This window comes from Electrona antarctica (genome assembly GCF_951216825.1).
Source record: "Electrona antarctica genome assembly, chromosome: 6".
In the NCBI taxonomy this organism is placed as follows: Eukaryota; Metazoa; Chordata; class Actinopteri; order Myctophiformes; family Myctophidae; genus Electrona; species Electrona antarctica.
Window position 1 is genome coordinate 54,795,628 of NC_136811.1, and position 12,602 is coordinate 54,808,229.

At 41.7% G+C, this 12,602-nt stretch overlaps 1 protein-coding gene across 3 annotated transcripts; it reads left to right on the top strand.

The window, feature by feature from the left end:
• Positions 1–127: 127 nt before the first annotated feature.
• LOC306925456 (uncharacterized protein) lies at positions 128–10,811 on the top strand. 3 transcript variants are annotated; one of them, XM_079504284.1, is made up of 3 exons: positions 128–536; positions 1,774–1,875; positions 7,994–10,811. In XM_079504284.1, the coding sequence occupies exons 2-3, from the start codon at positions 1,806–1,808 to the stop codon at positions 8,950–8,952; spliced, it is 1,029 nt and encodes a 342-aa protein (XP_079360410.1). In that variant the 5' UTR covers positions 128–536; positions 1,774–1,805; the 3' UTR covers positions 8,953–10,811. The 3 variants fall into 3 exon arrangements, with proteins under 3 accessions (XP_079360410.1, XP_079360412.1, XP_079360411.1); XM_079504286.1 differs by having other exon boundaries at positions 128–516; XM_079504285.1 differs by having other exon boundaries at positions 128–506.
• The last annotated feature ends 1,791 nt before the right edge of the window (positions 10,812–12,602 follow it).

A 12,602-nucleotide genomic window follows, 5' to 3' on the forward strand; every position in this document is an offset into this window, starting at 1 on the left:
GTTTTTCAATGGATTCAGTTTACTCTAGAGGGTACTCTTATTTTGAAGAGATCGTCCACCGGAAGTCTTACATTTGCTAGCTTGATATTTGGCAGCTTGACACTGGCCTGGTAGACCCACTATCCAGCAGCAACAGAGCAGAGAATGAACGGAGTTCAACGGACATGAAACGGAGAGAAAGTCTGTGTCATAATATCAGTTTTCAGCACAAAACTTTGTGTGTAACTTGTGTCTAAGGTCGTCGTTGCTCCACAGTCTGTGTAAAGAGTGACACTAGAGGCTGGCACGTTGTGAACACTGGAGGAATTTACACACAGTCTGTTTGCTTTGTGGGCTAATAATGCTAATTAATGCTAAAGCTCGTCCGTCCATTACTATAGTGAACAGTAGCTAAGTGAACAGTACGTTTTCTTAACCTAGTTGGACGTGTTGAGGGACAGTCTGCCGTTTTCAACCTGAAGTGGACAACCGAGCTTTGAGCAACCAAAGCTTCACTCGACAACGTGGTGAGATTGAGTAAGAGTCGACAGTGACTAGTGAGTAAATAACTATCTGTACCAAATAGCCTATCTAGTCTAGACCTAAAAATGCTGCTATTTGTGACTGCAAAAGATTGGTGCTGTTTGTTTCAAAATGCTTTATAGGCCTACCTAGCTCTGTTAACACTAGCTCTGGTCCATAACCTAATCCCTAATGCAATGGTTCCCAAACTTTTTCATGTCAAGTACCCCCAAATTGACAGTAATTATCCCACGGACCCCCATTTGAAAAGATATGCCAGAGACCATAAGATAATATTTGTATGGCTCTAGCTGTGATCATCAACCCGTTTCATTTCAAGGACCCCCAGTTTGACTACGTACCCCCATTTAATGGCATTTCTATCTCTGGGACCCCCAATTTATATTGTAAAATCATTGTTAATTTAACTCTGAGAGTGTACTAACTCTCTGAGTTACAGACCCATAAGGGTCCATTTGGTACCAAACTATAATTTAGCTGGGGACCCCCTGGAACTCCCTCAGGGACCCCTGGGGGTCCCCGGACCCCACCTTGGGAACCACTGGCCTAATGCACTTTACTGCCGTTGCACTTGCACTTTACTGCCGTTGCATTGAGGCTATGGGACCGTTCTCTTTCCTGGCTCGCATGAAACGTGGACCAACCTCTCCTCTGTTACGAATATAAAAAGAACGTTTCACCTACTCGCCAATACAAAGGCAGTTTGTGTAATTAGAAAGCCTACTTTCCTTATTAGTGGACGCATGCTGAGCCCCCCCACCACAAGTAAAATGTACTTTTTGGCCAGAAAGGGATTTATTTCCCACCGGAAAAATTAATATTTTGAGTTACTCCTGGTTCTGCAATACAATAATCCCGAGTCCGACCTCTAAATTAATGTAATCTCTCTGACATGCACTTCGTTTTTTATTAAAAAAAAATATTTTACAGCAAATAAATTAAGAAATAATGTCCAGCACAGTCCAGCTAAAGCCTGACATGGTTCTGCAATACATTAATGGAGTCCGAGTCTGACCACTACATTTAATCTCTCTGACATGCAGTTCATCTGATGCGTGTGTGCACTTTGCAGCCGCAGCACGCAACTACAGCGCTCTTTCGCGCAGATAGCGTACATGCAAACAGACCATCCCATAAGATTAGAGATTACTCCATGCTTAGGCCATTTTGCCCTAACCGACTGCCAATATTATTGTTATTCTTGTTGACATCACTGTGTCTCAAAGTCATCATTCACTTGCATGGTTTCAGACCAGTGTGTGGAGTCCAGACTGCAGGTGAAGATGAACTCTCCAGACTCTTCCAGGGACATTTATATTAAACAGGAGGAACCTGAAGACCACCCACACCTCGGTAAGTGTCATGTGCTCTCTCTCGCTCTCTGTCTCTGTCTATACGATATTAGCAAAAATATCATGACAATGTTAATACAACATTGTTTCGAGGAAGCAATCTGATTTTCAAACGAGCATGATGGGACGCCTAAACAAAACTCAGCTGTGCTGAGTCTCGCTGCTCTCCCACAGTGGAGCCGACTGGGTTGCTGGCTAGCGAATTTCTTGGAACATTTTTGGTTGTAGTGGCTACATCAATGTTTTGTCTTTAGGGCTACTGTATTTCCAGCTTTGAGGGTTTGTGTAAACACAAATATTAATAGGGCGAGACTCTTGGATTGAAAGCAGAGTTGGCCCAAAAACTGGGAGTCAGCTAGGAAGTAAAAATCTGCTATGTAATGTAATTTAATTTACCCAAAACTAGTGATGCACCGAATATTCGGCCACAGAAAATATTTGGCAGAAAATGGCTAAAAATGCATTTTCGGCCTTTTCGGTTTCGGCCCGAATAGGCAGAGAATATATCACCGAATAGTGTATGCAATTAATGCATTCGAAAGAGCTGAATAAATGTTTTATGGAGCCATAATAGTGATTATTATTTAAGTTAAGTTTTGCCTTAACCATTTATTTTGCCATAAATCAGGTATCTTTAAGGTACGGCCATGACAGCAATGGTAGGAAAAAAGAATATTAATCATATTCGGTATTCTGTTTTCGGCCAACTGTTTCCTATATTCGTTATTCGATTTCGGCCAAGAATGTCCCTTTCGGTGCATCCCTACCCAAAACATATGTTCTGTAAGCAAGGATCATAGGCATCCAAAGGTGATCTCGGCATCATCTCAAGCATCAAATAATCTTTAGAGCATGTATGATAAGAAATAGTTTTCCATTGTAAAAGAGAGTTTAAATAAGAAGGTGAACTCCCAATTAGAGCTTTATAGATAAATAAAAAACAATGCTGGTCTCTCCTAGTCGCAAGGGAGGACCAACCAACTTATTGTACAGTATGATGTATGATGGGTGTTATAGCCATCGCCTGTTATAAATCTGAGGACAGAATGATAAACTGAGTCCAAACTTTTAATGTTTAAGTTTAAGTTGTATGAAATACTTGCCATTAATATAGTGGTTGCAACTGTATTAATTGATTGCCAGAGTCCCGTGGTGGGAGTTTTTGCTCTGGTTTTGGTGAATATTAAGTAGTTCCGGTCATTTTGTGGGGGGTACTGGGGTCACTTATTAAACGCAAATTAATCCACAAAACTAATGTCATTTGTATTGTTGTCTAAAATATTAGTGCAATTTCATTCAACTTTGACCCCTCTATCACACGGTAGCCTACTATGTTTTTTGTGTCCATATCACTACACCCAAAAATTAATTCCATGTGATAGAGGGGTCAAACTTGAACGAAGGTTCCGCTAATATTTTAGAAATAGGTCAACAATACAAATGACGGTAGTTTTGTGGATTCATTTACGTTTAATAAGTGATCCCAGTGCCTGCCGCAAAATGACCGGAACTACTTAATATTTCACCAAAACCAGAGCAGAACTCCCACCACGGGACTTGGGCAATCAATTAATACAGTTGCAACCACTATATTAATGGCAAGTATTTCAAACGGATTAAGTAAAACAATTCTGACCTGTCCCTTTTTAAGAGTGGTAGCTGATGGATTTCTGTATACAATATCCCCATAGTCCAAAGCAGAGATGAATAGTAACTTCCTCCTGCGGGATCCCGAGGCGTTCCCAGGCCAGTGTGTCGATGCAATCCTTCCATCTGATCCTTGGTCTGCCCCGGGGTCTCCTCCCAGTAAGACGTGCATAGAGGACTTCCCTTGGGAGACGCTCGAGAGGCATCCTAACCAGATGCCCGAACCTCTTAAACTGGCTCCTTTCCAGGCGAAGAAGCAGCGACTCTACTCAGAGTCTCTCTCGTGTGACAGAACTTCTCAAACTGTCGCGAAGGGCCGATTCATATAGTCCGGGAGCTAGACCCAGCCCTCATATAAATTTTTGCTACCTTTTTTTCACTATTATTTCCTGTTAGCATATACCTTGGGCCATCTCAAAATGAAGGGACCACTCCCAACTCGGGGCCGTTTGGTTTCAGGGGCCCAAAAACCCCTTTTTTGGTATATGTCTCTGGCGAAATTGTGTAAAGGCAAATAAAAATTCACTAAAATTACATAAATACACATGGAAGTGTGAAATTTGGCATGGAGTATCCTGACACATAGGGGTAAGTATCAGAATAGGATTTTGGGGCTATCTACCATTGTATTCTTAAATATGACCTACATCATCCTCAGAAACACAAAAATATACACTGTCCGTTTAACAAATAACAACAAAGATGGTTATTTTCCAGCACATTAGGGTGAATATAACTGCCTCACTTGTATATAGAAAACTTCCCATATCCTTAAGCTTCAATTTAAGCCCAAGATGACCTCTCTATCTTGAAGATTACTCTTTCTGTGGCCAAAATGCTGCACTATACCTCAAATCGGAGACATTTTCATTATCAGTCACTATAGCCTTCCAGAGTCCTAGAATGTAACAATAGGTTCACATGTTCTGCAACTACTGCTGTCTGAAGTTAGAAACATGAATACTACAGCAGGAACACAAATGCCTTTTATTATATTTATATGTATTTATTATATTATATGCACATAATAGCTTGTTTCAGTACATAGCCTATCAATAGTCACCCAAATCAATGTGCACCCAAATGTAACAGTGACCGAGTTAAAGACAAAGGGAGACACAACAGAAAAATACTGTATGACAAGGGGGCATCAGATTCCTTGTTTTTCTTTTTCTTTCTTTTTTTCATAATTTATCAAAGAAATCAAAGAAAACAAAAACAACCACAACAAAATAATTGTTATACCACTGCATATTTTAAACCTTAAATTCACAACCCTTCCATATTGACAACTACTTTAGGTTTATTCATCATCAGATTCATCTTCCTCCTCCTCTTCATCATCAGAATCATTCATATGTGTATGAATTTCTTCTAGGTCATCCTCGTCTGTCCCCTCTTCAGACAACACATCAATGAGGGCTTTGGGGATGACGTCACCTTCAAACCATAGAGGCTCTAGTTTGCCATTTTCTGAGTTCAGATGAAACCCATGGTCAAGAGGTGATGGAATTTCTGGGTTATTCTCATGAGCCCTCTTCCAGATGCATACCTGGAAGTTAACTCTTTTGACATGCTGCAAGAGGACCCTCTTGCATGGTGGAAAAGTTGAAAGGTCAAGGGAGAGACCTGGTCGAAGCTCGAGGCTTGAGCCACACATTTTCTTCACCTTGATCTCTCTTGCCTCATCCACACGCTTCACTCGAGGACCAAAGCTATAGAGGCGACAGGTGAACTCTTCAACACCAGTTAGCACAAGCCCATCAAGTTCCCAAGAGTTCCCCACTGCGGCAAAGATCTGAATGAACTTAGAATGCTGATTCAGAAGCTTGATGGGTCGCACCTTTCCTTTGCCTTTGAATGCAGAGGTGCAGTCAGCACCAGTGAAGGCATGCAAGGCCAGCAAAGCTGAAATATGCTCTTGTGAATAATCTTCAGCCAGCTGGTTGATGTTAATCAGCTTATCTCCCATGTCAAATATGACATCGACTGTGAAGGATTTGGCATAATAGAGGAGAATGAAGAAAATGTCAGAGTCTCTGGCTCTGACTCGGACAGTTTTGATGTGAGGCATTGTGCTTTGGATGTAGATGATCACCCTCACATCAGTTTCTTCATGTGTTGAATTCAGATCAGGTAGAAGTGCTTTGGAAATCACTCCAGCTTGAGCTTCTATCCTGAAAGCTTGACCAGCCTCAATGAAGATGATGGGCCTTCGGAGTATCTCTTCCATCATATCTGGAGAGCTCCAGTGCTCGAGAATTAGATGTATGAGTGACTTCTTGTTGTCATCATTTGTGAGGAAACCTTTCCAATCTGCAGGTCGGCGAACATTCAGACCATTAACTATGTACCGCTCACCACAACCTCTGCGATTCTTTGCAAAAACCAACAAAGCACAAGGGATGAACTACATGATCAAAGATGCTGAGAAAGTGGAGCTCCCTTCTCCTGGTCAATGTGGTCTCATTGTAGATGGTAATGCCACATTCTATATGAGCAATGTGCCCCAGACAATGAAGACTATATCAGAGCGCATCTTCAAAAGTCAACCTACTGCCGCAGAAACAGTATTCAGTACTGACACTTATGTTGACCGACTTCATTCACCAAAATCAGCTGAGAGGGATCGCAGAGGTTGTGGTGAGCGGTACATAGTTAATGGTCTGAATGTTCGCCGACCTGCAGATTGGAAAGGTTTCCTCACAAATGATGACAACAAGAAGTCACTCATACATCTAATTCTCGAGCACTGGAGCTCTCCAGATATGATGGAAGAGATACTCCGAAGGCCCATCATCTTCATTGAGGCTGGTCAAGCTTTCAGGATAGAAGCTCAAGCTGGAGTGATTTCCAAAGCACTTCTACCTGATCTGAATTCAACACATGAAGAAACTGATGTGAGGGTGATCATCTACATCCAAAGCACAATGCCTCACATCAAAACTGTCCGAGTCAGAGCCAGAGACTCTGACATTTTCTTCATTCTCCTCTATTATGCCAAATCCTTCACAGTCGATGTCATATTTGACATGGGAGATAAGCTGATTAACATCAACCAGCTGGCTGAAGATTATTCACAAGAGCATATTTCAGCTTTGCTGGCCTTGCATGCCTTCACTGGTGCTGACTGCACCTCTGCATTCAAAGGCAAAGGAAAGGTGCGACCCATCAAGCTTCTGAATCAGCATTCTAAGTTCATTCAGATCTTTGCCGCAGTGGGGAACTCTTGGGAACTTGATGGGCTTGTGCTAACTGGTGTTGAAGAGTTCACCTGTCGCCTCTATAGCTTTGGTCCTCGAGTGAAGCGTGTGGATGAGGCAAGAGAGATCAAGGTGAAGAAAATGTGTGGCTCAAGCCTCGAGCTTCGACCAGGTCTCTCCCTTGACCTTTCAACTTTTCCACCATGCAAGAGGGTCCTCTTGCAGCATGTCAAAAGAGTTAACTTCCAGGTATGCATCTGGAAGAGGGCTCATGAGAATAACCCAGAAATTCCATCACCTCTTGACCATGGGTTTCATCTGAACTCAGAAAATGGCAAACTAGAGCCTCTATGGTTTGAAGGTGACGTCATCCCCAAAGCCCTCATTGATGTGTTGTCTGAAGAGGGGACAGACGAGGATGACCTAGAAGAAATTCATACACATATGAATGATTCTGATGATGAAGAGGAGGAGGAAGATGAATCTGATGATGAATAAACCTAAAGTAGTTGTCAATATGGAAGGGTTGTGAATTTAAGGTTTAAAATATGCAGTGGTATAACAATTATTTTGTTGTGGATGTTTTTGTTGTTTTCTTTGATTTCTTTGATAAATTATGAAAAAAAGAAAGAAAAAGAAAAACAAGGAATCTGATGCCCCCTTGTCATACAGTATTTTTCTGTTGTGTCTCCCTTTGTCTTTAACTCGGTCACTGTTACATTTGGGTGCACATTGATTTGGGTGACTTTTGATAGGCTATGTACTGAAACAAGCTATTATGTGCATATAATATAATAAATAAATATAAATATAATAAAAGGCATTTGTGTTCCTGCTGTAGTATTCATGTTTCTAACTTCAGACAGCAGTAGTTGCAGAACATGTGAACCTATTGTTACATTCTAGGACTCTGGAAGGCTATAGTGACTGATAATGAAAATGTCTCCGATTTGAGGTATAGTGCAGCATTTTGGCCACAGAGAGAGTAATCTTCAAGATAGAGAGGTCATCTTGGGCTAAAGTCGGCCCTTTCGGTGCTACTGAAAATTTCTGACGAGCCGAAACAGCAGTAAAATAGGAGTATGAATCGGCCCTAAGGGAGATGCCAGCCACCCGTCATTTTGGACGCTTGCGATCTTATTCTTTCAGTCATGACCCACTATAGAATTTAATCTATCTGCAATACGTACATTTTATATCACGATAAACGATAATGACTATGGTCCCATTCCTAATCCAGTGTTGACTATCATGTTCTATGTTTCCTAGACATCCTGCACATGGTTGTGTGTAAAGAGGAGGTTTCCCCTAAACAGGAGAGCAGCCCCAGTCTGCTCCAGGAGGAACCAGAGCCTCCACACATTAAAGATGAAGAGGAGGAGCTACTCCAAACACCAGAGGAGCCTGCTGGATCAATGCTGGCATTACTAGCAGTGAAAAGTGAAGATGGGGATGAAGACGTCCCTTCACACTGCTTTGAAGTTAAAGTTGAATCTGACACTGAAGTCACAGAAGACAGTGATGATTGGGATGAGACCAGTGGAGGTCAGTCGGCTTCAAACACCAGCTCTATAACCAGGAAGAGACAAGGAGACAGAGAGGAACTGAGATCTCGGAGTCATCAACAGTTTAGCAAGACTTTAACTCAGCCAGGAAAAGCGTGCATAGACGTCCTGAATATCACTGGGAAAAAACAAATCTGTAAACATTGTGACAAGAGTTTCAATAGCTCATGTCAACTGATGATACACCAGCGTACCCACACCGTACCCACACCAGCAAGACCTTATCGTTGTACAACGTGTAACAAATGTTTTAATGCGTCAAGTTCTCTGAAATCACACCTGCTTATCCACAGCGAAGAAAATTCTTTCCACTGCAAACATTGTGACAAGAGTTTCAATACCCCAGGAAAACTGATGACACACCAGCGTAACCACACTGGGGAAAAACCTTTCAGCTGTACACTGTGTAACAAATGTTTTGCTGCTTCAGGTTATCTGAAAATTCACCAGCGTGTCCACACTGGAGAAAGACCGTTCCACTGTCAACATTGTGACAAGAGCTTCAAAGACTCATATAATCTGAAAAAACACCAGCTTGTCCATGCTGGTGAAAAACTTTACCACTGTACACATTGTGGCAAGAGCTTGAGAGTGTTAGGCAATCTAAAGACACACACTTTCCACTGTAAACATTGTGATAAGAGTTTCAGTTTGATTAATTGATTGAATACTTTATTAGAGAGAAATGCAAACAGCGACAGAGTGCAGTCAAACAGTCTAAAATGATAACGATAAAACAAACAAAGTCCTTACGTTCTTGTTTTCATTTGGGTCCTATCTATTCAATTAATGAACATAATATAAAAATCACACTTGTGTGAAGTGAGGGGCGCTCTCATCCATCACATTCCGTGCTCACTTGCTCAGCCAATCAAATCAGTTCTGTGGTACAAACACACAAAGATGGGCATAGGAGGCGCTAGCGCCACTCAACAATAACAAAATTCAATATCATCACAAATTATATAACAGGTCGTTTCGAGGAAGCAATCTGATTGGTTGAAACAGCCTTCTAGTCGTGCCTGAAACGAGCGTAAAGGAACACCTAATCAAAACAGAAATCAGCTGCTCTGTTCTCCCAGAGTGCAGCGGACTGGGTTGCTAGGCTAGCGAGTTTCTAGGGACATTCATGGTTGTAGTGGCTACATCTGTCATTCTTTTTTTTCCCCCGGTGATTATCTTAGTTTTAAGGGTTACTGATTGCAATATTACACTGGAGGGTGTTCTTTACTGTCATTCTTTTTACCTATAATTTTTATCCCACGATTTTGCAGCCCATTTTTTCACCCAGTGCTACACTTCCTCTGCCGCGTGGAAGGAACACGTCTAAAATATGAATGCATCTAAAGACTCTTAGCGAGTGATTCATCCGATCGACGCGGCCACCTTCGCCATTGGTGGTGAACGGTGGCGGTTGCTGAACTATCGGTGCCCCCTGCTGGCCTGGAATGAGTTAACAGACACCAGCATGTCCACACTGGAGAAAAACCTTTCCACTTTCCTTTCCAAACATTGTTTCAAGAGTTCAAATAAACCGGGTAACTTCAAAAGACGCATTTGTATTCACACCAAAGGAAACAAACGTTCCACTATGAGTTTACTCACGGGGAGGACCAAAATGAAACACCTGTATGTTGGTAGGGAGGTGGATAGTGACTGGTGTGACACAAACAGAATCACTGTTACACACAAGACAAACGTCGATTTCCTGAAGTTTTAGAATTTTGCCTTTCACTACATTTTATTTGATCAGTTAGTGTGCAAGGGCACAGTTTCCGCGCGCACATGTGAACTCAAACACGCTAGTATGGAGTGGCGTGTAAAATAAAGAAAGGTCACAAGGCAAGTAGCACGTGCCTAGCCTGGACAACATTACATGCTTATGCAGAGGATAAAATGTAATTTAGATGTTATATAGACAGATGCCAGGTCATTGATGTCCTGGCCTTTTAGTCAGACCGTTCTTAAGTCTAGGGGCAACTTGCCCGCAACATGTACACCGCTTGTAAAAGAGTATTCCTTATATATTCAAACAATGAAATTACAAAGTGGCTTATGTGCATGACGGATAATTATTTACAAAGGATGGCTCGGATGACTTACATTACAGGGTGATGAGTGAATAAACAAAAGGAAGGCGACAATGACAAGGCTAGCTCAAATCAGAACTGCCCACAGCCCTCCTATGAGTAGAAAATAATGGTGGCAGTGTAGCACAAGTGAGTTAATGCAGACACACTCATATGGGTAGAGTTAGTACTGGGCTATTACTAAACCACAAGGTGAAGAGTTAGTACTGGGCTATTACTAAACCACAGGATGAAGAGTTAGTACTGGGCTATTACAAAACCACCCAGGGTGAAGAGTTAGTACTGGGCTATTACTAAACCACAAGGTGAAGAGTTAGTACTGGGCTATTACTAAACCACAGGGTGAAGAGTTAGTACTGGGCTATTACAAACCCACAGGGTGAAGAGTTAGTACTGGACTATTACTAAACCACAGGGTGAAGAGTTAGTACTGGACTATTACTAAACCACAGGGTGAAGAGTTAGTACTGGGCTATTACTAAACCACAGGGTGTAGAGTTAGTACTGGACTATTACTAAACCACAGGGTGAAGAGTTAGTACTGGGCTATTACTAAACCACAGGGTGTAGAGTTAGTACTGGGCTATTACTAAACCACAGGGTGTAGAGTTAGTACTGGGCTATTACTAAACCACAGGGTGAAGAGTTAGTACTGGGCTATTACTAAACCACAGGGTGAAGAGTTAGTACTGGGCTATTACTAAACCACAGGGTGAAGAGTTAGTACTGGGCTATTACATATTACAAACCCACAGGGTGAAGAGTTAGTACTGGGCTATTACTAAACCACAGGGTGAGGAGTTAATACTGGGCTATTACAAACCCACAGGGTGAAGAGTTAGTACTGGGCTATTACTAAACCACAGGGTGAAGAGTTAGTACTGGACTATTACTAAACCACAGGGTGAAGAGTTAGTACTGGGCTATTACTAAACCACAGGGTGAAGAGTTAGTACTGGACTATTACAAAACCACAGGGGGGTGAAGAGTTAGTACTGGGCTATTACTAAACCACAGGGTGAAGAGTTAGTACTGGGCTATTACTAAACCACAGGGTGAGGAGTTAGTACTGGGCTATTACTAAACCACAGGGTGAGGGGTTAATACTGGGCTATTACAAACCCACAGGGTGAAGAGTTAGTACTGGGCTATTACTAAACCACAGGGTGTAGAGTTAGTACTGGGCTATTACTAAACCACAGGGTGTAGAGTTAATACTGGGCTATTACTAAACCACCCAGGAAGGAGACAGATTGGCAGATCTAATGCTGGACATGAATTAGTCGCATAATGTAATTTAATCAACTGTATCGATCATGCAGAAGTAGGAAACGAACGATAATGTGTACAACATCTGATAATGAAATGGAGAAGTGATCTGATGCTTATATGAGTGATGGAATCGATTGTTTATTGTAATATAAATGTGGAATTAATCATGACTGATTGTTACAAGCAGATAAATGACTGACTGATTGTTCTATTGTTAACAGCAGAATCATTCAGTGTTTGTGATGACAATTATGTGCGTCTTGGTCCATTATTCATTACTACAGTGTGTTCGCTGTTCATGTTTATTTAAGGCTGGTTTCAGATCCTGGGAGGAGATGCATTTTAATGGATTTTAGTAAGAGCACGAAACTTGTTCTGCATGAGGAGACGCATGTGTATCGAAGAGTCATTGCCGACTGTCAAACAGTTCATGAGCTATGCATGGTCAAAGTTTCAATTGAGTGCTATAGCGCCACCCTTTGGCCAATGGTTGTGGGCTTCGCATCCTCACCGCTTGGCATGGCTCTCTACCATATTTCCAAATTTCATGAAAAAAACTGCACGGTTCAGCAAGAACTGCTATTTTTCGCGGAAGGAGAAGAAGAAAAAAACGAACTAACAATAAAGGACCAAGCCCTTTCAGGACTGCTTGGTCCTTTAATAAAATGAAAACGTAGGCCTATATTATTTAATGACATACACATAGGCCTCCCTACAACATGGATAGACCATACAAATATATTAAAGTCTAATGTTGATTAGGTGATGTAACGGTGCAAACAAACATTAAACGCCATTAACAATAAAGAGTCAATATGACGTACTGAGGCACATGACATACATTTTCCCTTCATTGACAATGGCGTTTACAAAACAAACATTGAACTAAAGACAAACATTAAACGTGTATATAGGAGCGGCTGGTGTCCCTCAAAAATACATATAGCCTAT